Here is a 25,414-nt window from a genome sequence, read left to right as displayed (position 1 = left end):
GATTGCACACAGGTGGACTTTATTTAACTAATTATGTGACTTCTGAAGGTAATTGGTTGCACCAGATCTTATTTGGGGGCTTCATAGCAAAGGGGGTGAATACAGATATTCATAGCAAAGGGCAAACTTTTCAGTTTAGAAAAAATCAAATAAAAATTGAAAGAAGTTTTTTTATTTTATTGCATTTCACCAATTTGGACTATTTTGTGTATGTCCATTACATGAAATACAAATAAAAATCTATTTAAATTACAGGTTGCTATGCAACAAAATAGGAAAAACGCCAAGGGGGATGAACACTTTTGCAAGGCACATTAATATGGAAAAGAACAAACAAAGCAAGATATATATTTTTTTAAACATTCAGCAGTCCATTAATCAGTTGGTGTGTGTAAGTGTGTGTGTGTGTGTGTGTGCCGCGGGGTTGAAGCTACAAACCCATAGGCTTGGTTCTCTCATCCCTTCCAGGCTTTTGGGAGGGAGGGTGGACAATGAGCCTGTCGTAGCGGATGTAAGCAATGTCCCCACTAGCTCTGGCAGCTTGCATGGCCGGGATAAGTTATTTTCTCTTCTGGTGCACAGCTTCCGGATAGACGTCATTTAGGAAGATGTACAGTACGTTCCTCTCAAGTTTTTGTCTCTTTCCAGAACAGCTACCATGTACCTGAACCTCAGGAACTTGACCTCTATCGGCTTGGGTCTGTCACCTGGGCCGGGGGTGGGTTTTCCAGTCCTGTGGGCATGCTCTACCTCAATCTTCCTGTGGTCCATCTTCAGTTTCTCCAAGATCATTTCCCTCCCTTTGTCTTGAGACTGCGTCCAGGTCTCATGTGGACATTCTGCAATTCCGTCCTCAACAGTGTTGTTCTGCTTTGATTGTCCCTTGAGATAATCTGATTTCTCTGTCATTGTTATCATGGATTCACATACAGAACTGATGTCCTCTCTCAATGACTTACAGATCGCTGTCATCTTGCCGGTTTCCTGTTTAAACTCATCGAGCTGACCCTGAGAGAACTGCAAACTGTTCTTGAGGACCTGGACCTCTCTGGTCTGGTCGTCCATTATTTTATTAGTTGACTCCACCAGTGTTGGGCACAAAACTTGAAGCTCTTTTCTAGTTTTTGTAACAACTGCTGTTAGAAGTCTTTTTGTTTGTTTAAAAGATCCTTCACCCGTGATAGAGAGAAACCACTTTCTTCAACAGTACTCCCACCGGCTTTGGACTTTGTCAGCAATGTAGGCTACACTGTTAGTCCTCGCAGTTCCGGACAGAGCAGGTCGCAGTGATAATGGAAATAGAAACAAACAGCATGGATCTAGACAGTCACAAGCCCAACACAATGCTCGGTTCCAGCCACAAGGTATAACTGTATCATGGTATGCGTTCTAGCCCTCATGGAAACCTTGCTAGCTTGATAGGCAGCTAACAGTGGCAGCTAGGCTAGCTGCTACACCAAGCAGCTCATCAGACCCTTGGTCGGATCCCTGGACAGATAGCAGCAGTCCCAGCAACGGATGCCAAACCCGTTGCGGGATCCAAATTAAAAAAGTAGCTAGCTAGTAACAAAACCTTTTCAATAGATCACTTTTTCAGAGACTTTCAAATCTCTCCAAAACATCAAACCAAGTTCTCCCTCGTTCCGCGTTCAAAAGGAAGTGACGACGTTCAGTAATGTTATGCTCTCTCCTCCGCCCTCTCTCCTCCGTGACCCGGAAACCAATAAGTGGTCAAGGAGATGTCAATTTGTTAGTAGGCAAACAGAATAGTGTCCTCACCGATACTCACCTTTCATCGAGGATTCTCCGTAAAACGGCAGCTATCCATTACAGCACCATTCCACTGTCTTACTGTCTCGTCAGACATCAGCTCTAGTTCGAAGTTCACCTAAACAAGTTAATTCTTCGTCATTTGAATCGTTTACTCATACTATAACTTAAACCGTAACTGAAACAAAAACTGATTGTAGGAAAATAAAATGGCCTTTCCATATGGATACAAGTCCTAAACTGGTGCCTAATTTGAGTTAAGCTTAATTCAATTTTAGAACAACTAGGGCTTTCTCTAAGGGAATCCACTCAAAATGTTTTTAAGAGTGTTCAAACACCACATTCTCTCAGTCAGCTGACAATACCGTATCACATGTCTCCTATATTCACAACGCCTCACTCTGACTCGTGAGGTTGATATGGGAAAATGGCATCCTGCCTGTTACCCCAATCATGGGAAATTATTACATTTGAATACTTAATAAAAAGGCTCTGGAATAAAAAGCTACTAAAGGGAAAAGTGTTTTCAATAAAAGATCATGAAAGTGTTTAGAGAATATGTAAGAAGATGCAGGTCTGTATGTTTTAGTGTCAGTCTAAAAGAAGTATTATTATTATTATTGATTTTTTAAATTAGACTCTTATATTGTGTTTTACTGTGTTTTGCAGGTGCTAATGATGGATCACTGACAGACCACCACCACATATATACGAGCAGCTGCACCGTTAACCCTACCGCGTCCATACAAACCTGGAAATACATTCCCCTTCAGCAAGGAGAGTGCAAAAAGTGAATCAGTAATACTGAGATTGAGATAGAGGTCTGCCAAACACCTACCTGCTCCCCTCATCCAGCCATCTACCCACTGAATATGAGCCTTTGGAAACTCAACTGACACCTGGACTTTAGCACGTAAACCACCTTCACTAACCCACACGTTGACTTCAAGGACCTCTGTACCAGGGGCTGCTGGAATTCCAATAACCCATATCCATAACTATACCTGGATTCTCCACCAAGCCACAGACCCAAACAAGGGAGAACCATCACCATCACAGACTCACCCTGAACAGTGGCTTTGAGTGGAGTTGGCAACCATTTTGTTTTCTGATAAGAGATAAGACCTGCAGAGTTGGCTTGGCACCATGATTGACCTGAGTTACCTGACGGAGGAGGAGCAGGAGATGATCCTGTCCGTATTAAAGAGGGACACAGATCTGAAGAGGGCCGAGGAACAGCGTGTGAAGTGAGTTCACAGGATACCTTAGAGTTGAAATTGAGTTGTCTGTGGATCTGTCAGGGCTGTGTGCAAATTAGATTGGGTCCAGAGTGTCTGAGATGACAGAGTTGATGTGTGCCAGCCTTTCAAAGCACTTCATTATTACAGATGTGAGTGCTACAGGGCGGTAGTCATTGTGGCAGGATGCCTTAGAGTTTTTGGGAACAGGAATGATGGTAGTCAGCTTCAAAATGTGGGGATTACAAACTGGGACAAGGAGAGGTTGAAAATGTCTGTGAAGATGCTTGCCAGATGGTAAGCACATGTCCTGAGGACACGCCCTGGAAAACAGTGGCAGGGTTAAAGAAAAGTATTATAGCAGTGTGGGGAAACTCCAAGATATTAAAGAGATTCTCCGGTACCTTTGTATACTTTTTTAGCCAGTAGTTCTGTGGTTCTGAAAGTAGTCCCCAAAAGTGGTCCCCAAAAATTGCATACTACCGCACATATGTGCAGATATGTGCACCACGTCATCTCTCTCTCTCTCTCTCTCTCTCTCTCTCTCTCTCTCTCTCTCTCTCTCTCTCTCTCTCTCTCTCTCTCTCTCTCTCTCTCTCTCTCTCTCTCTCTCTCTCTCTCTCTCTCTCTCACTCTACTGTGTGTATGTTTTGCTAGCTCAAATGGCGAGGGGCTGTAGCTCATTGGCTAGAACTCAAATTGCTAGGGGGCTGGCCCATGTAGGTGGAAATATAAGGGAAAATGGTGCAGAACAGCATGCAGAAAAACAGTTGCTTTTAGGGATAACGTGGCTAATTGAGGTAAGACAATAATTGTGCTCATAGATTATGAACGTTTGAGCTACACATTGATACATCCAGCTTAAAAAATACTTATTAGTCACCAAAGTTATTGAGCATGTATTTAATAGATATGTCTGTTTCCTTATTATTTTTATCCTAATTTGTTTAATAATAAAAATGTTGGTTTGGGTTGACTACAAAGGCATTTTAAAATAAAAAACATACTGCTGAGATATGTGAAGAGCTTCATAAACAATAAAAACACAAAGTTGTGACAGAATTCAAACTGCTTTTGTACAGTATATAAAGACTTACTGGGTATACCTTCTACTGCTTTTGTATTTAAAAGGTTACTGGGTATACCTTCTACTGCTTTTGTATTTAAAAACTTACTGGGTATACCTTCTACTGCTTTTGCATTTAAAAACTTACTGGGTATACCTTCTACTGCTTTTGTATTTAAAAACTCACTGGGTATACCTCCTACTGCTTTTGTATTTAAAAACTTACTGGGTATACCTCCTACTGCTTTTGTATTTAAAAACTTACTGGGTATACCTTCTACTGCTTTTGTATTTAAAAACTTACTGGGTATATCTTCTACTGCTTTTGTATTTAAAAACTTACTGGGTATATCTTCTACTGCTTTTTTCAAACATGTGCTTGATTGCACTGTATTTTGTTCATAAGAAATGTTGACAAGGTATTGTTGCAATCATGTGAAACAACTGTAATACATGGGACTCATAACAAGGATTACATCACAGATTCATAACCAACAGCATGCACCTTTATTAAAAAAAACAGCACATATGCTTATGTTACTGTAAATGCCCCTGCTAGCAGGGAACTCAATAAGGTTTTCCAGGTTCTGACATAAGCTGTCATCAACTTATTGTATTGCCTCTGCCTGGTCTCCATTACTGGTTTTCCATTGTTAAGTGTCCATATTTTGAACGTTTACCCTCTCTCCACTTAGGAATCTACAAAAGCAAGAATGTGACAAGGGCCAGCTGAAGTACCTGACTGGAGAGTGGTTCTATGAGACAAAGTCAAGGCGTCACAGAGACAGGATCCATGGTTCTGACATCATCAGAGCATCCATAAGTCGGAGGAAACCTGTGACCATATGTGAGTTATAACCGTGTCAAGCTATGCAACTTTAGACAGTCGTTGACTCTTGCAAAGACCATTACGGATGTGTATGACTAAATGCTGCATTGCAGATGTACAGTAACTCTATTCCTAGGCATTTAATTTGTTGAAATATTGTTTGGTGGATATTACATTGGTGAACATCGATATGAACAATTGACTCTGAAACAAGAACATAAAAATTTCTCTTCATTCCTATTTTCTATAGCTGGTTGATGTTCAGTAGACATAGAGGGTGTTGCACCTAAGTTTGTCCAATAGGAATGCTCATTCCATCCTTCACTTCACGAGAGGGATGGCTGTTAGATGTATTGTAACATATAGAGTGGAAGTGAGTTGGTGGGATGATGTAGCCCTGCCTGCAACTTCAAAATCAATGTTACCCTTGGCCCAAAAGTTAATTTCCTTTTGGCTTAATGGTCGGTTTCCCGAGCAGTAGATTGGGGTTTAGATCCCACCTGTGACACAGACATACAGTATGTGTCTTCATCTGGTTTGTCAGTGGTTTTACTGAGGCCTGCAACCCATTTGTTCTGTGTTGTAGTGGAGCTTTCCCAGATGTGGGCAGAGAGGCCCAGTTTCGTGAACAGTGAGAACCAGGATGTGTATGTTCCTCCAGAACTCTCGGGCCTTTTAGAGGAGCCACTGGCACAGCACAAGAACTACTACAGGTGAGAGTTCCATGATATGGACCCATTGTGCAGTGGTGGAAAAATTGTCATACTTGAGTAAAAGATACCTTAATAGAAAATGACTCAAGTAAAAGTGAAAGTCACCCAATAAAAAACCTACTTGAGTAAAAGACTAAAAGTATTTGGTTTTAAATATACTTAAGTGTCAAAAGTAAATCGAACATAACTTCAAATTTCTTATATTAAGCAAACTAGACGGCAACATTCTCTTGTTTTTAAAATTTACGGATAGCCAAAGGCACGCTACAACACTCAGACATAATTTACAAATGATGCATGTGTTTAGTGAGTCCGCCAGATCAGAGGCAGTAGGGATGACCAGGGATGTTCTCTTGATAAGTGTGTGAATTAGAATATTTTCCTGTCCTACTAAGCATTCAAAATGTAACAAGTACTTTTGGGTGTCAGGGAAAATGTATGAAGTAAAAAGTACATACTTTACTTTAGGAATGTAGTAAAGTAAAAGTAAAGTAGAGTAAAGTACAGATACCCTCAAAAAATACGTAAGTAGTCATTTCAAGTATTTTTACTTAAGTACTTTACTCCCCTAGCCCTTTGTTCATGTTTTTAGAAACTATGGATGTTTTTAGGGCTGCGTGTAACGCCCATTTTTATAGTTTACTCTGTCTGTCATCTCTCTCCCTTTCTCCTGCTGCGGCTACTTCCTACACACGAAGCCTCGCCCCCTGTCACGCAAGCGGCGCAGTTCCTTCTCATACGTTTGCATGCTGTTCTGTTAGATCAAATGCAGTCAACAAATTGTTTGAGACAAGAATGATGCTGCTTTCCACTTTCTTTCTTCAGTTTTTATTTTATTTGTTACAATCGCTAGGACCCATTTCTCAATACTTACATCACTTTTTCAAAGCTCTTCACACAGTTCTCCTAACCAACTTTCAGCTTGGCACAGTAGTTAATTTCACATCCAAAATGTAGTAAAACTACCAAAACACTTCATACATGTCTCAAACTAACTAATTCCATAACACCAGCAAAGGTTGTCACCCAACAAGCACACTTTGTCACTCATTTAACAATGACCTAAAAAATACTAGCAATAGGTAGCATTACACAATGTTTTCTTTTGTAACATTTCTTTACAAAACAAGAATGACACCTCTCTACTGTTTAGAATTCACTGCAGTATATGTTACAGGAATGAATCAGACATGATGCAATATGCTTAAATATGTTTTATGTCATTTTTTGGCCTTGAGCAAAATACAATCATTTCTATATTCACCATCTACATATACAGTAGCAATGCTAGTCAACTCTGTATTCTGCATTTGGCCACAGGTTCTCATCCACATCACATGTCATCTTGGGAAATACACATAGGAAATCATATTTTGGCATGCCTGGTCCATCCCTGGCAATCTTCTGCAGATATGTCCAGGCATCCAGCATTAATTTCGTCCAGGAGGGACATTTGATCATGTGGATGGTGGTCATAAACCTTCCACCTCCACGAGGAAAATAATTCCTCAATGGGGTTGAGGAATTGTCACGCCCTGACCTTAGAGAGCCTTTTTATGTCTCTAGTTGGTTTGGTCAGGGTGTGAGGGCACTATAGCCCTTGTAAGCTTCACGGTCGTTTTTGTTATTTCTTGTTTTGTTGGTGACATTTTACGAAATAAATGAAAATGTACGCTCACCACGCTGCACCTTGGTCTTCCTTTAATGACGGTCGTGACAGAACTTCCCACCAACAAAGGGCCAAGCAGCGTGGCCAGGAGGAGCATGGATCCTGGGCCCGGGAGAAGAGAGAGTGGAGGACATCTTGGACAGGTTATGGCAGGGGACAAGACCCTGCCATGGAAACGGGCGGAAGTAGCAAGGGAGGAATGACAACGATTACCAGGAGTCCTGGCAAAGAAGCAGGCATGAGAGGCAGACCCAAAAAATGTTTTTTTGGGGGGGAACACGAGGAGATTGGCTGAGTCAGGTTGGAGACCTGAGCCAACTCCTCGTGCTTACCGTGGGGAGAAGCGTGGTACTGGTCAGGCACCGTGTTATGCGGAGGAGCGCACAGCGTCTCCAGTGCGCCACATCCCAGCTCCCCGCATCTGCCAGGTTAAGGTGGGCATCCAGCCAGGACGGATGATGCCGGCTCAGCGCGCCTGGTCCCCAGTGTGTCTCTTCGGCCCCGGATATCCTGCGCCGGCTCTGCGCACTGTGTCTCCGGTGCGTCTGCACAGACCAGTGCGTCCTGTGCCAGCGCTCCGCATTTGCAGGGCGAAGATAACCATCTAGCCAGGACGGGTTGTGCAGACTCTACGCTCGAGACCTCCAGTGCGCCTCCACGGCCCAGTGTATCCAGTGCCTGCGCCAAGAACCAAGCCTCCTGTATGTCTCCCCAGCAGGGTGAGTCCTGTGCCTGCTCCCAGAACCTGGCCTCCTGTATGTCTCCCCAGCCTGGTGAGCCCTGTGGCAGCTCCACGCACCAGGCTGCCCATACGTCTCCTTTGGTCAGGGTGTGATTTGGGTGGGCATTCTATGTTCTGTTTTCTATGTTTTTGTATTTCTATGTTTTGGCCGGGTATCAAATCAAATGTATTTATATAGCCCTTCTTACATCAGCTGATATCTCAAAGTGCTGTACAGAAACCCAGCCTAAAACACCAAACAGCAAGCAATGCAGGTGTAGAAGCACGGTGGCTAGGAAAAACTCCCTGGAAAGGCCAAAACCTGGGAAGAAACCGAGAGAGGAACCAGGCTATGAGGGGTGGCCAGTCCTCTTCTGGCTGTGCCGGGTGGAGATTATAACAAAACATGGCCAAGATTTTCAAATGTTCATAAAGGACCAGCATGGTCAAATAATAATAATCACAGTAGTTGTCGAGGGTGCAGCAAGTCAGCACCTCAGGAGTGAATGTCAGTTGGCTTTTCATAGCCAATGATTAGGAGTATCTCTACCACTCCTGCTGTCTCTAGAGAGTTGAAAACAGCAGGTCTGGGACAGGTAGCACGTCCGGTGAACAGGTCAGCATTCCATAGCCGCAGGCAGAACAGTTGAAACTGGAGCAGCAGCACGGCCAGATGGACTGGGGACAGAAAGGATTCATCATGCCAGGTAGTCCTGAGGCATGGTCCTAGGGCTCAGGTCCTCCGAGAGAGAGAAAGAAAGAGAGAAAGAGAGAATTAGAGAGAGCATACTTAAATTCACACAGGACACAGGATAAGAGAGGAGAAATACTCCAGATATAACAAACTGACCCTAGCCCCCCGACACATAAACTACTGCAGCATAAATACACAGGAGGGGTCAGGAGACACTGTGGCCCCATCCGATGATACCTCTGGACAGGGCCAAACAGGAAGGATATGACCCCACCCACTTTGCCAAATACAGCCCCACACCACTAGAGGGATATCTTCAACCACCAACTTTACCATCCTGAGACAAGGCCGAGTATAGTCCACTAAGATCTCCGCCACGGCACAACCCAAGGGGGGGCGCCAACCCAGACAGGAAGATCACGTCAGTGACTCAACCCACTCAAATGACGCACCCCTCCTAGGGATGGCATGAAAAAGCATCAGTAAGCCAGTGACTCAGCCCCTGTAATAGGGATCGAGGCAGAGAATCCCAGTGGAGAGAGGGGAACCGGCCAGGCAGAGACAGCAAGGGCGGTTCGTTGCTCCAGAGCCTTTCCGTTCACCTTCACACTCCTGGGCCAGACTACACTCAATCATATGACTCACTGAAGAGATGGAACACCAAAGACTTAAAGGTTGAGACCGAGTCTGCGTCTCTCACATGGGTAGGCAGACCATTCCATAAAAATGGAGCTCTATAGGAGAAAGCCCTGCCTCCAGCTGTTTGCTTAGACATTCTAGGGACAATTAGGAGGCCTGCGTCTTGTGACCGTGGCGTACGTGTAGGTATGTACGGCAGGACCAAATCAGAAAGATAGGTAGGAGCAAGCCCATTTAATGCTTTGTAGGTTAGCAGTAAAACCTTGAAATCCGCCCTTGCCTTAACAGGAAGCCAGTGTAGAGAGGCTAGCACTGGAGTAATATGATTTGTAAATGTGGTTCTAGTCAGGATTCTAGCAGCTATATTTAGCACTAACTGAAGTTTATTTAACCTAGAAGTAACAAAAGCATGGATTAATTTTTCTGCATCATTTTTGGACAGAAAGTTTCTGAATTTTGCAATGTTACGTAGATTAAAAAAAGCTGTCCTTGAAACAGTCTTGATATGTTCGTCAAAAGAGAGATCAGGGTCCAGAGTAACGCCGAGGTCCTTCACAGTTTTATTTGACTGTACAACCATCAAGATGAATTGTCAGATTCAACAGAAGATCTCTTTGTTTATTGGGACCTAGAACAAACATCTCTGTTTTGTCCAAGTTTAAAAGTAGAATGTTTGCAGCCATCCACTTCCTTCTGTCTGAAACACAGGCTTCTAGCGAGGGCAATTTTTGGGCTTCACCATGTTTCATTGAAATTATGTACCTTTTGAAGTACCTTTTGCTATGAGATTCGAAAATTGAGCTCAGTTGCATCCTGTTTCCATTGATCATCCTTGAGATGTTTCTACAACTTGATTGGAGTCCAACTGTGGTAAATTCAATTGATTGGACATGATTTGGGAAGGCACACACCTGTCCCACAGTTGACAGTGCCTGTCAGAGCAAAAACCAAACCACGAGGTCAAAGGAATTGTCCATAGAGCTCCGAGACAGGATTGTGTTGAGGCACAGATCTGGGGAAGGGTACCAAAACATTTCTTCAGCAATGAAGGTCCCCAAGAACACAGTGGCCTCCATCATTCTTAAATGGAATAAGTTTGGAACTACCAAGACTCTTCCTAGAGCTGGCCGGCCGGCCAAACTGAGCAATCGGGGGAGAAGAGCCTTGGTCAGGGAGGTGACCAAGAACCTAATGGTCACTCTGACAAAGCTCCCAAATTCCTTTGTGGAGATGGGAGGAGCTTCCAGAAAGACAACCATCTCTGCAGCACTCCACCAATCAGGCCTTTATGGTCAGACGGATCCACTCCTCAGTAAATGGCACATGACAGCCCGCTTGGGTTGACCAAAAGGCAGCTGAAATGAGAAACAAGATTCTCTGGTCTGATAAAAACCAAAGATTGAACTTTTTGGGCTGAATGCCAAGCATCACATCTGGAAGAAACCTGGCACCATCTCTACGGTGAAACATGGTGGTGGCAGCATCATGCCGTGGGGGTGTTTTACAGGGACTGGGAGACTAGTCAGGATCGAGGGAAGGATGAATGGAGCAAAGTACAGAGAGAACATTGATGAAAACCTGCTCCAGGGCGCTCAGGACTGGGACGAAGTTCAACCTTCCAACAGGACAACGACCCTAAGGACACAGCCAAGACAACGCAGGAGTCTCTGAATGTCCTTGAGTGGCCCAGCCAGAGCCCGGACTTGAAATCAACTGAACATTTCTAGAGAGACCTGAAAATAGCTGTGTAGCAATGCTCCCCATCCAACCTGGCAGAGCTTGGGAGGATCTGCAGAGAAGAATGGGAGAAACTCCCCAAATACAGGTGTGCCAAGCTTGTAGCGTCATACCCAAGAAACTCGAGGCTGTAATTGCTGCCAAATGTGCTTCAACAAAGTACTGAGTAAAGGGTCTGAATACTTATGTAAATGTGATATTTCAGTTATTTATTTTTAATAAATGTTCTAAAATTTAGATTGATGAGGGGAAAAAACTATTTAATAAATTTTAGAATAAGGCTGTAACCTAATAAAATGTGGGGAAAGTAAATGGTCACTGTATGTCTTGTCTTCACCATCAAAGAAGTAAGCTAACTTGAATCTCAGCCCCTGTTTAGTAAGGCTGTCACATACATTAAATGGGATCAAGCATTAGCCCAGACCATATGGGCATGATTGCTAAAGAAGGAGTCATTCAGGCATTTCAGTAAGTCGACATTTAGTAATCTGCTTCTAAGGTTAGAACTCACATGCCCTTGTTGGTTTCCACAGTCATGGTACTTCTCATTCATACATTGTTGAGGAATGTATGTTGTGTGAATGAGTGGTACCATTACACTCTAAAAACCAAGGAAAACAACTGGACTGCAGTCAGCCAACTACAGTGTAAATACCTGAGATGTGAAAATTTGAGTTTTTTGTCAATGTTGATACATGCAATACTTGGGGCTTTCATGAATGAATTGGGGCTTTTGAATTGGGGCTTTCAGCAAATGAAAATGAACCTGCACTTAACTGATGTGGTGGCAGTTATATGTGGTCGACTGTAGGCATAATCGACCAATTGTCCACATAATTGCTAGAGTTAAAAACATTAAACAGGCAGTTAACCCACTGTTCCCAGGCCGTCATTGAAAATAAGAATATGTTCTTAACTGACTTGCCTGGTTAAATAAAGGTAAAATAAATTTAAAAATTCCCATTATCCCATGCCTTAATCAAGTGTATGTTATTCTTTAAAAGATTAAGATAATAATGATGTCTACATTTTAAATTGTATTCACCATAGGGACGACAGCTACAATCTGCCAGAAGTTTTGCAGTCCCCCACGAAGGTTGGTTGAAGTAACTGTTACACTTTATTTCAAGTTCATGTTCATTTCTATTGATTTACTATTTAGTAACAAAGTATATGGTAACGCGCACACACACGCAAGCACACACACACAGGCGCACACACACACACAGGCGCACACACACACACACACACGCAAACACACACACAGGCGCACACACACACACACGCAAACACACACACAGGCGCACACACACACACACACGCAAACACACACACATGCAAACACACACACACACGCGCACACACACACGCGCGCGCACACACACACACGTGCACACACACGCGCACACACACGCACACACATACACACACACACACAAAAGTGGACAACATGGGTGTTTCATTGCTGATGTAAACCTGTGTTTTCCTCTTACTGTACTGAAGCAAAGACAGAACCCATTCAACAGCACACCACTTCCACCTGAAACTTTGGAGGAAACAGACAGCCAGTTACCCAATGAAGCAATGGAGCAAACCAAGACACCTGACGGGGGTGAGCTCCTTACCTGTACATTATCTGTGGGTGTCATTTTAGTATCCAAGAATAAACTGAACAAGGACATCAAGTGAATATATGGATTTGGTAATAACACTTCATTTGAATGGTCTTTCATAATGTCTATGTAAGGTGGTCATAAACATTACTTAATGCTACGCTGCATGTTGCACCAAAAATGTTCTGAAACCTTACAGCTGAGAAGTTAGTTACTTTAATGAATCTTACTGTAAGTTGTGTTTTTAGCAGTCTTATGGTAGTGATATCATGGAACATTCAAAAATGTTCTGAAACCTTACAGCTGAGAAGTTAGTTACTTTAATGAATCTTACTGTAAGTTGTGTTTTTAGCAGTCTTATGGTAGTGATATCACGGAACATTCAAAAATGTTCAAATACATACCAAACACTGACATATTATTTTAGGGTTCCTATGCCAAGTCACCACCATTTTAGTGAAACATTTTGAGGTTGTGGTTTCGATTTGGCATCATGTAATTTGCACGTTTACTACAGTAATTCAGGATTCATGATTCAACTGTAACACACCATGTGTTGTGTTTTTAATGGAGTGGACGGCTAGATGGACAAACAGTCAAAGCATTTTTCTTGCAAACAACCGTAAGTCTGGTGAACTGATCCCATTGAAAGCCATGCGTGTTAAACCTCTCCTGGGCTTTCGGTATTTCCCCGTTGCTTTTTAAACAGATTGCTAGCATGTTCTCGTTGCATGATTGTTGTAAGCATGTATTTTTGTCATGAACATAATATGTATGTTGTATTTCTTCCACCTTTCTTTCATAACATTCTCGTAAGAAGGGAAGAGGAAAACACAGTTCCCATTAGCCATTTTGTAGATTCCAATTACCAAAACAGAATACAAGAATGATTACCATTGTTCATTCTCATTGTTTGGCTAAAGGATTAACCTGCATTTCCCATGTATAATAACTAATGCTCTAGTATTTAGGTAAACTTCAGTTTTGTAACTACAGTGCTTGAGCCAGATGCCCTTAATTTCAAGACGTGCAACAATAGTGTGGCAATTTCTCAAAGTATGTGCTCTGAAACAATTGCATTTCATGAAATGAGCCAATTAGTATCTAGCAACTAGTCAGGTTTTTCCCAGAAGGAAGGCGAGCCAAAGGGGGAGGTATGCAAATACAGACTAGCAGAGGGATTACACATAAATGCATGTACCCTGACTCCAAAGCACTAAGCTGCAATGCATGACTTGTCTGTGCTGGAGATCCTTAATATTTCTCCCATGTTTTTCAAGGAATCTAGGCACTGACTACCCACTGGGCAAAAACTGGTTGAATCAACGTTGTTTACACATCATTCCAAACAATTTTTTTTAATGTGTTGACGTTGAATCAACATGGAAAACTGATTGGATTTGAAAGAAGTCATCAATTTAAGGGAATTTCATATTTTTATCCTAAATCCAATGACATGGTGACATGTTTGATTGAATTCACATTAGTTGACAACTTAACTAAATGTAAATCAAAACTAGACATTGAACTGACGACTGTGCCCAGTGGGTATTTTTTAACATTCTCTCATGTAGAATAATCTCCCAGGCTATTATGAAAATCATGATAATAACAATAACCATGAAGGAATTAAACCAAGGAAGTAAACCAAGAAAGTAATCCGATGCAAATGTACTAAAAGTCCCTAGCCCCACCACCCAATTAATGTATTTGCATTTACATTGGGATCCACTGTATGTTTGTGGTGTTAACCATAAGACGTCATTGTCATCACTTCTTGAAACATGCTTGCTTTATCCACCTGTTTTGTGCCCTAATTTTCTATCCACCACCCCCCATTGTCTTTCCCCCAGAGTTTCTACCACCATCTGAGTTCTGCATTGCTCATCTAACTAACTTAAAATCGATCTGTTCCGAAAACATCCAAAGTGCACCTCTGCGCATGCCTGTCCCCAAAACAAGAACAATCATTAACAGATCCCAGGACTCTCTCTTGGAGAGCCCAGCAACCAGACAGGCCAGCAGCCAGACAGGCCAGCAGCCAGACAGCCCAGCAGCCAGACAGGCCAGCTTTCCCGCCCCTAGGAGCATCCTCAAACAAAGTAGCTCCACTGACTTTCTTCAGTTCCGAAACCTCTGCAGCTGCCAGCCAGAACCACAATGTCCACAAACGCTGCACTGCAGTAACGGGGTCTTAGAGCCATCTTTAGACACCTGGCCTGCTAAAGAGAGAGAGACCCTGGTCTGGATAGACAGGAAACAGGTGAGATTCGACCTAGCAGTGAGCAGGAGCAGCGTGGAGTGGCTCACTGAGATGCAGGATGGAAAGGAGCTGGGCGAACACAGTCTCCTGGATTTGTACTGTACAAGCCACCCAGAGGGAGAGGAGGAGACGGGGCAGTCAGACAAAAGTGGCATCAACAGTGGTATTGACCAGGGTGATCACAGACCACTAAAGGAAGACATTGAGGTTTTGACAGCTGTAGGTTCACCTTGCTGGCTCCAACAGCCCATTCATGATATGCAGAGACAGGTGGACATAGGTGAGGGTCTGAGTTGCAGAGAGAAGCCAGATATAAGATGCCTAGACACAGGCCCAGCCCAGGTCCCTGCTGGTAAGGATAGTGCATCTCCATTTAATTCATTTGATGATTTTATTAATTAATTTAATCTATCAGTCAACAATCAACCCATTAATCTATTCACATATTTGTAGTGAGGAGTGCAGATAATGAATGATTTTAGGTTTGTATTCAATTAATTTAGGAAATAAAACTTTATAAACTACTCACCATGTTTGTGTTGTAAGATCTGTTTTTTAATCACTAACCTGCTTGCTTTCATACATGAATGTACACATTCATTTATTGTATGATGATAATATTTGCTGATGGTGATTGGTGAATTTGGACTGCAAGGAATGTGCTCTTTTTTTCATTGGTGGGGTCATTCAGGCTTTGAAATGATATGGTTATCTAATGTTTTATAAATCATTTTCTTCTATTACATCATTATACTGACTTGTAGATGACATAGTTCAATTCAATAATTTGCTTGATTATTTATTGCTCTGTTCAAAATGTAGGATCTGAATTTGATTATTATTTTGTTGCTGAGAATTTTCCTGGTTGTAGTATATTTGAGTTTTAAAAAAGGCTTCCAAAATGTGTCATTTCCACATTAAACTTCTGACTTAATTTGCCCTAATGAAAAATATATCAACCCCTGCAAAAATGTCCATTCATTATAATCCACATAATAATTCACATTTCCTGTTGCTGCAGGATTATTTTCCTGCTGTAGCAAACTGGCTCAAATTAAGATCCTACATTTGTATGTCAGCAAATACAAGTGATGAGAAATCCAAGTTGTTTTGATTTCCTTTACAGATCAACTTGACCATCGTCATGCTGAGTCCCTTACCATTCAGGTGTCCGACCTCCATTGTGCTGTGCAAGAGACAGGTAAGCCCATTCTCTTGGGGGCCGCGGCCCAGGGGATCTCCCCCACCAAGATAACAGAGGAGGACGGTCAATCCATGGCTAAGGTTCGCGACTGGTTCAGCTGGAACCTGGGAAGCTGTGACAAGCCACAGGTTCAGCTCCCACAACAACCCAGTGATGAACCAGTGACTCCTGTCGACATCATCACAGATGAGATGCCAAGTGATGCTGCCTCTAAGAAGCCATCTAGTCGTGTGTCTCCAAAGCCTCGGCGAGGGCTCCTAGGGATATTTAGTAGATGGGAAGCAAGAGAAGAGAAAATCCCTGAGCCGCAAAGCCCAGTTAAAGAGGTGGTTCTCTGTGAACAGAAAGAGCTTGACGATACCACCCTGAACTTCATCTTCTGCCAGTCCACTGTGAATACTTATTCTGACCAGCAGCAAGATCTGCATAAATGTGCTACTGACAAACAGTCAGCTAAAAATGAGAAGACACCGGAGGTTAGAGAACTAGTGCTTAAAAAAGAAATAGACCAAACTCAACAGGAGCCACAGGGGAGTGCATGTGGAGTAGATATGTTACCAGATAAACTCTCCAACTTGAAATCATTTTGGGAAAGAGAAATTGGCCCTAAAATACTGCTCAGTAAGCTAAGCAATGATACAATGAGGTGTGAAGTACTTGTCAGTGCTGGGGATACTTGTGACCAAAAAATGCATGATTTTGGTACAGATTTAGCCAAGGCTGAGACTGTTGACGCATCACCATCTTTTCAAAATATTCAGCTTCACCTCGACACTAGTGGCACGAGAAAGTCCAATATTTTTGGAGCAAAAAGCAATGATAGTAATGACTCACATATGCTGATTAACCATCCCTTCTCCCAAAAGTGGAAACCTCAGAGCAGTGTAACATAGACCTCAGTGCTGCTCTGTCATATGACGAAAAGTCCTCATCTTCCGTTGAAAGTAACTACTTGTTAAAAACATCAGGTGACAATGGTACATTCAGGGATAAATCCATCCTCATCTCTGAAGATAATTCCAGTTCATCTGTGGGCTTGACAGTGCCTTCTCAGACAGTCCAGCCAGATGAGAAGGTGGACATTCCTTTACATGTCTCTCCATCCAGTCCCCGCACAAGCCGGCAGGGGCATGTCCCAGTGCCCCTTGTTAGACGTTCCCTCAGTCAACAGGAAAGCAGGAAGGCCAAGATCAATAACCTCAAGTCCTTCTGGGAGAAGGAGAATAGTGGACCAAGGGTCATTGTTGGCAAACCAAAGGAGGCTTTAGGTAGTCAAACCCATCCGTTTTCAGAAACACCTCCAGTCCACCACTCAATTGCCACTTCTCAGTCTAGTCTAAGAACAATTGAAACTGACCTAGGGAAGGGTGACTGTGACAAGCAAAGCTCTTCCTTATACGGGGTTAAGGCCAGCGCCTCCGACTTGTCCATGGCTGAAAGAATAGAAAAGGGTTTCATCAAGTGGAGTTCAAACTCATCACTACCGAGTAGTCACTGTAGTGTTGGCGATGTTGATTCTATAAATCAGCAAGATTCATGTAAGATGGAAACAGGGTCAACCCTGAATCAAGAAAGACCCTTAAGTCCTAAAACACCTCTGCCTAGATCTGAAATTCCAAAGTGGAAAGACAAAACTGACGATGAACTTAAGAGAAGTCCTTCAAAGACCTGTCATCCAAAAGCCCTGCCCAGAGGTTCATCCAGTTTCCAAGGAGCCAGCCGTGATAGTTCTCCATTTAAATCCTTCTCCATAGACATTGCCTCACCCACAAGGGAGCATCAGGATGATCCAGAGAGAGCAACACCAGTGGTTAAACAGAGAAAAGGACTCTCACATGAAGCAATGCAGTCAGGATCAGAGTCCACCAAACATACCCTAGGAATCACGTCTACCTCTCCACAGTTTAGATCTGAAGAGAAGGGGCAGGATCACCTGACCTTTCCACGTAGAGGCTCGGCACAGAGCTCACTAACTTCTATGATGTCCCCGCTATCACCTACAAGGTCGCACCCTTGCCCCTTCAGAAGGACCAGTTTAGGGAACCTAAGTGTACAGGAGGGCAGTCCTCACTGGTCCTCTAGGCCAAATCATGGGGACCCGCATATAAGAAGAGCCTTTGAAGCTGGCAAGATTGGTCAACAGCCCATCAATAGGGATCCTGGTGAAAGAAAGCTTTCGGGAGCATCTGAAGTCTCTGAAACATATCTCCGCCTTGCAAGATCTTTCATTCCCCAGAGCAACCAACATTATTTGGGGCTCCCTGAGCAGACACACATCCCTCAGTTTATCTCAGATAAAGTGGGGAATGACCATCTGAGTCCCACTGTCCCCACTCCATTGCTCCTGAGCATAAGAAGCAGTGAGGGGAGTCCATCTTGGATCAGTCCTAGGTCCATGGAGAATGTCGACAGTCGCTTATCCAGACGAAGCATGCCTGAGATCTGGTCTCAATCTCGGGCAAGTTCAAGCTGTGAGCTTTGCATTTTCTCATCAAACATAGATTTTGTGATTTAGAAGTGAAATGGCTAATGATTTAAATGTGGGGGCAAATCATGTTGGCCACATCATTCTGAACTTTGATGGAAGCAGCAGGTTTAGACATACAGAACAATGTCTTCCACATGGCAGAATTTGCCTCTTTTGAGTAGATATACAGTGGTTCTTCCTTTAAAAGTTACAAGCTTATGCCGCGACCGTTTGTGGTAGATGGTGGCATTCTGTCATTTCACCACACTATCACAAGGAGGAGTTAGAACGCTGATCTATCAGTAGTCAGGAACTGTGGCAATTAATGGAGGCGTTTTCAAAAACAGTCATGTGGACTGACGATTTTCAAAAAATAGGTACAGTGGGCTTTTGGTTTCTCGCCCTCTAAAAACAGGAATAAAACATTCTAAATAACAAACTGGCTTCATTTATAAATTGGTAGGAATGTCTCACCCCATGTTCAAGAATGGCCTTTTTCCCTTTATTCAGATTACAAATGAAATAATCTCCAAAATAAAAATTTTTAAAAAACAAGCCATAGAAAGTTAGTTGCAATTTCAGTTTAAAAAAAGAAAAAGTAAGGAACTTGTCTGTCGACCCAGCATTAAAGACCGAAATTGGTTAAAGAAAATTGTGATAAATAAAAATATATACCACTGTCTCTTGTGCATGTCGTTTTCCTTTCACAATACATTATAATTATATAAAAGCCCCTTAGATATTCTCACAGATCAGATTTGCCCTAACGAAAAACCCTTAGATATTCATTTAGAATCCTCCAATCCTCTAAATGGAATTATTCACAGAGAGTCTCATCATTGGTGGAGAGTCAGGTGGCATTGGCAGGGTTGAATAGGGCGAGGAACGAGATGGATTCACAATCCATGCCAGGCAAACATGCAAATGTTTATTTCAACTACATTTTAGTTGCAACAAGTTCGATTGGGTTAACATCAGGAGACCTACACCAAAATATGCACACATGACTGTAAGTCGCTTTGGATAAAAGCGTTTTTTTTTTTTTTTTTGGAGATGTAAAAAATATTTTAGGCCTACCGTAGGTGACATGAGTCTCACTAGTGTTGAGTAATGTGCTGTTAAAAGTATTTTACGTATTTTTATTTAACCTTTATTTTACTACATAAAGGATGACTTACTCCGACGTCTTGACCCAGTTTATGCCCTCATTTGCAATGCAAACCATAACGAATTACTATGGGAATAAATGGAAGAGGCAAGTGGAAGGTGGAGAAAGTTAGAAACCTGTCGGCCCTGGAGGCCTTTTGAAAACATGTTTTCAAACACTTGTTTTTCACAAGGGCAATTAGCAGGACTATAGACATGACGTGGTCCCAAAAACATCTCTCTGACATAGGGTCCAGCATATAACTTGTCTCGCCAGCTTTGATCCATGCCTGGGCCTACATTGGGTCGAAACTACAGAATAGTACAAAACGAGAACACACATGGTAAGTGTTCTGTGAAAAAAAATACATACTTAAACACTACCGTTCTAAAGTTTGGGGTCACTAAGAATGTCCTTGTTTTTGAAAGAAAAGCAAAAAAATGGGTCCATTAAAATAACATCAAATTGATCAGAAATACAGTGTAGACATTGTTAATGTTGTAAATGACTATTATAGCTGGAAACTGCATTTTTAAAAATGGAATATCTACATAGGCATACAGAGACCCATTATCAGCAACCATCACTCCTATGTTCCAATGGCACATTGTGTTAGCTAATCCAAGTTTATAATTTTAAAAGGCTAATTGATCATTAGAAACCCTTTTGCAATTATGTTAGCACAGCTGACAACTTTTGTCCTGATTGAAGAAGCAATAAAACTGGTCTTCTTTAGACAAGTTGAGTATCTGGAGCATCAGCATTTGTGGGTTCGATTACAGGCTCAAAATGGCCAGAAACAAAGAACTTTCTTCTGAAACTTGTCAGTCTATTCTGGTTCTGAGAAATGAAGGCTATTCCATGCGAGAAATTGCCAAGAAACTGAAGCTCTCGTACAACGCTGTGTACTTCTCCCTTCACAGAACAGCGCAAACTGGCCCTAACCAGAACAGAAAGAGGAGTGAGAGCCCCCGGTGCACAACTGAGTAAGAGGACAAGTACATTAGAGTGTCTAGTTTGAGAAACAGACGCCTCGCAAGTCCTCAAATGGCAGCTTTGTTAAATAGTACCCGCAAAACACCAGTCAACAGTGGTGACTCCAGCATGCTGGCCTTCTAGACAGAGTTCCTCTGTCCAGTGTCTGTGTTCCTTTGCCCATCTTAATCTTTTTTTTAATTGGCCAGTCTGAGATATTACTTTTTCTTTGGAGCTCTGCCTAGAAGGCTGCTTGTGGTCAACTATTTCAGCACCGTTTCGAGCTGCGCTGAGACAAGTAAGACTACTTAATATACATTTTATAACTGTTTTTTATCGAATTCAATAACATATTTGTCCTATTGTAAAGTGTAGTCTAAAGGACAATATGGGCAAACTTGCAATGTATTTGATGCTTAAGTACTCTAAAACCACGCTTGGGAAAAACAAAATGCCTCCAGCTGTCCATCACTACTGTAAATAAAAACACAGAATATCTAAGGGGCTTTTATATGATTATAATGCAGGGTTAGTAATAATAATAATTGTTGGATAACAGATCACTATCACAATATTAAAAACTTTCAAATGCATATATGAATTATATCGCTTTAGTCGACATGTTGCGGTTCATCTGATGAAGGTGTGCATGGGCCTATTTATAAAATGAATATGAAATCGGTGGGCAGAAATGATTCAATATTTAAGCATTAGACCTCTCACTAAAGGCGTCAGTCATACAACAGTTATACTTAAATCCGAACTGGTTGGAGATTATAAAAGTACATGGCCATAAAGGCTAGATCATTTCTCAAGCTGTTCATACATTCATAGATGACCAGCAGGGTAAAATAATATTAGCAGTGGTTATGAAGGGCGCAACCGGTCAGCACCTTAAGAGTAAATGTTAGTTGGCTTTTCATAGCCGAGCATTCAGCGGTCAAGACAGTAAGTGTGTGTGCGTGTGAAAGAGAGAGAGAGCGCGAGAGAGAGGATCTAAACACGCACACACAAAGTGAAAGCTAGCTTGCCAGACCTTCTGTGTCCCAATTGGATATCACGCTACTGTGTCGTTGAACTTTACTCAACTTTATCTCGTCGCTCCTTCAGCCAGGTGTGCATAGCCAACGGTTGCATCACTCAAAGTCTCTTCATGACATTAATGGGTCGAAATAGATGAGCAAACCGACAACTTTTGCGGTAAAAGGAAGTAACAATATTGAATATACTGTGCTGTACCAAACTACTAATGCCATTAAAACTGTCACTTTGCATGAGCCAATAAGATCTCAATTAGATTTTTAATTTATATACAAATTCCTGCATTTCATGGGACTAACCTGCCTTCATATTTGTATTTGTCATTTGATTGTATCTGCATTCTGACATAGGCACAAGATGATTGTCTCTAACATTATCATAATAACCATTCTGTAGAGTAGATTAACTCTGATTCAAATAAGTACATGAAGTGTAAAGAGAACCTTTTTGATTTCTAGATGCTTCCAATGTCAAATGTTTAGTCGATCACCTTTTCAAATCACACTCTGTATGCCACAGACTTGGATCATTAAGAAACAGAAGTAAGCTAATATATATTTGTATTATCTGTCAGGGTGTTTTAAATAATCAGATTATGGAATTGAAAACAAACTAATTCAAATATTCCCTAATCTTCATAAAGAACAATCAATAGATTTTTGGAATGCTGTGCAACTGTTTGTTCAGAACAAGTATCTGGAAATATGAGATGGGGACATTTTTCTTAATGTCATGCAATCTATGAAGACCGGTCTGTTTGTTCCTCTGTTTTTTGCAATATTTTCCAGAGCTGATTTTATTTTATCTGTGGCAGGTCATGGTGAGAACTCAAGCCCTATCAGGTTAGAGTTTAAACAAATGTCTTCAAGACCCTTATCCAGAAGTCTGGAGGACGTTTTATCACCACCAAAACGTAAATAGACCGTTCTTGGTTTTCCTGAGCTCAATAGGCTTGATTCTTAACTCAGTGTTATTCTCAATCCTAGACTGTGGTTAGCGTGGCCAATTGTCACTGTAACCATTCAAATAAATTGTTTAAGAAAGAGTTTTCAATGAGCATTATGATGTTGTTTTCATGATATCTGAACTTAACTGTTTAATCCTCTAACCCTTTATTTTCTTCCAAAGGAGAAGAGAGAAGTATAATTGACCAAAGAAGTGAATTGAATCTAAATGTGGATGATGGTAAATATTTCTGCTCAATTTCATTTGATAAAACAGTGTACATTTGCTTTTGTTTGAAGGCAGACACCGAGTATTGTGCAAACAAATACAATTTTGTTATACTTGTATTATTAGATTTTGACTATATTTATTGGTGAGAGTTGAAACCGTGAACTATCAGTAATGAGAATAGATTAGAATTGTAACTCATTGTTGAAATTTCACTATTCATATTTTATTTCAATTTGAGGAAACTAGAATTTTTCAAATAACATTGTTCTGTTGGTTGTTGTGGTTTCAGGCACAGTGATGCCATGGTTATAACAACATTTGATCTTGTGATTGTTTAAATCAATCTTCCTTGACTCTGCCCAATATGGCAACAATTCATGCACCTGTACTATCATAGGGCAAGGTGGAAGTTCCGCAAATCGCTTACACCTTCCCAATCCTCTCCGATCTACTCAATTGTCTAAGGGGAAGATGATAGGGGTTGATTTAGGAATTATTCAGGAAGTGGATTATTGAGAGCAGAAGAGTGTTGAGGAAAGCATGTCGTTTGGCAAATATGATTACATCAGCTGTCATTACATTGTCTTGCAATTTCACTATTTCAGTGAAGACCCTGCTGATTTGAGCCATTAGGTGAGATTAGTTAGAGAGTTGTAAAAGTCCTTATCCACCTATCTGCTTTGCATCTTCCAGTCTCTGCAGTGCCTCCCTCCTCCCTCCTTCCTCTCCATCTCCCTCCTCCCTCCTCCCTTTCAGTCCCGGAGCAGATGAAGAATATGAGCAAGTCGGTGTCTGTTATGCAGGATGAGGTAAAACAAATACAAATAAAAAATACTGTGCCCTTTGTTCATGGTAAAAAAAATACCTAACCATTTTTAGAGTGATATACCCCATCTGAATTAGGGGGAAGTGAATTGCCTTGTTAGCTTTAAGATGACAACAATACAAAATACCTGATTTTATAGAATTCTTTCCTCTTGAATTAATTTTAATGGCTTTCAAAATCCACCATGTATGACCAAATGCATAACATATTCAGGGGTAATGCGGTCACCTTTCCTTTTTTGAGGTCATATAATGAATGTATTTTTCATGCTTGGATAAGACGCATAAGCTATTGATAACCAAACTGTCCTACATTTGAGTACATTTTTAACATGGCTTGTACAGTGCCTTTGGTAAGTATTCAGACCCTTTCACTTTTTCCCCATTTTGTCAGGTTACAGCCTATTCTAAAATTGATTAAATAGTTGTTTTTGCTCATCAATCTACACACAATACATCGTAATGACAAAGAAAAAAACAGTATTCAGACCCTTTACTACTTTGTTGAAGCACCTTTGGCATCAATTACAGCCTTGAGTCTTTTTGGGTATGAAGCTTGGCACACCTGTATTTTGGGAGTTTCTCAGATTCTTCTCTGCAGATCCTCTCAAGCTTTGTCAGGTTGGATGAGGAGCGTTGCTGCACAGCTATTTTCAGGTCTCTCTAGAGATGTCCGATTGGGTTCAAGTCCGGGCTCAAGGATATTCAGAGACTTGTCCCGAAGCCACTCCTGCGTTGTCTGGGCTATGTGCTTAGGATCGTTGTCCTGTTGCAAAGAGTACCTTCACCCCAGTCTGAGGTCCTGAGCTTTCTGGAGCAGGATTTCATCAAGGATCTCTCTGTACTTTGCTCCATTCATCTTTGCCTAGATATTGATTGGTCTCCCAATCCCTGCTGCTAAAAAGTATCCCCACAGCATGATACTGCCACCACAATGCTTCACCGTAGGGATGGTGCCAGGTTTCTTCCAGACATGATGCTTGGCATTCAGGCCAAAGTGTTGAATCTTGGTTTCATCAGACCAGAGAATCTTGTTTCTCATGGTCTGAGAGTCTTTAGGTCCCTTTTGACAAACTCCAAACAGGTTGTCATGTGCCTTTTACTGAGGAGTGGCTTTTGTCTGGCCACTCTATCATAAAGGCCTGATTGGTGGAGTGCTGCAGAGATGGTTGTCTTTCTGGAAGCTCCTCCCAACTCCACAGAGGAACTCTGGAGCTCAGTCAGAGTGACTATCGGGTTCTTGGTCACCAAGGCCCTTCTCCCCCGATTGCTCAGTTTGGCCGGGCGGCCAGCTCTGGGAAGAGTCTTGGTGGTTCCAAACTTCTTCCATTTAAGAAGGATGGAGTCCACTGTGTTCTTGGGGACCTTCAATGCTGCAGACATTTTTTTTTTGCCCTTCCCTGGATCTGTGCCTCGACACAATTCTGTCTCGGAGCTCCACGGACAATTCCTTTGACATCATGGCTTGGTTTTCGCTCTGACATGCACTGTCAACTGTGGGACCTTACATAGACAGGTGTGTCCCTTTTCAAATCACATCCAATCAATTGAATTTACCACAGGTGGACTCCAATCAAGTTGTAGAAACATCTCAAGCATGATAAATGGAAACAGGATGTACCTGAGC

The 25,414-nt window shown here is 42.0% G+C and overlaps 1 protein-coding gene across 7 annotated transcripts in view; it reads left to right on the top strand.

The window, feature by feature from the left end:
* Positions 1-25,414, top strand: part of sytl2a (synaptotagmin-like 2a) — a 40,331-nt gene that overhangs the window by 10,693 nt on the left and 4,224 nt on the right. For 2 of the 7 annotated variants that reach the window (XM_046327825.1, XM_046327816.1), the window contains exons 2-11: positions 2,440-3,017; positions 4,770-4,921; positions 5,490-5,616; positions 12,127-12,172; positions 12,580-12,688; positions 14,543-15,304; positions 16,079-16,153; positions 22,601-22,699; positions 22,915-22,971; positions 23,656-23,771. In XM_046327825.1, coding sequence (XP_046183781.1) covers positions 2,917-3,017; positions 4,770-4,921; positions 5,490-5,616; positions 12,127-12,172; positions 12,580-12,688; positions 14,543-15,304; positions 16,079-16,153; positions 22,601-22,699; positions 22,915-22,971; positions 23,656-23,771 — 1,644 coding nt within the window. In that variant the 5' untranslated portion in view covers positions 2,440-2,916. Of the gene's footprint in view, positions 1-2,439; positions 3,018-4,769; positions 4,922-5,489; positions 5,617-12,126; positions 12,173-12,579; positions 12,689-14,542; positions 15,305-16,078; positions 18,628-22,600; positions 22,700-22,914; positions 22,972-23,655; positions 23,772-25,414 lie in introns of those variants that run through there. The other 5 variants (XM_046327847.1, XR_006834888.1, XM_046327856.1 and 2 more) reach the window with 5 other exon arrangements.

This window comes from Oncorhynchus gorbuscha, linkage group LG02 (assembly GCF_021184085.1).
Source record: "Oncorhynchus gorbuscha isolate QuinsamMale2020 ecotype Even-year linkage group LG02, OgorEven_v1.0, whole genome shotgun sequence".
In the NCBI taxonomy this organism is placed as follows: Eukaryota; Metazoa; Chordata; class Actinopteri; order Salmoniformes; family Salmonidae; genus Oncorhynchus; species Oncorhynchus gorbuscha.
This window is presented reverse-complemented; position numbering and strand designations above follow the sequence as displayed.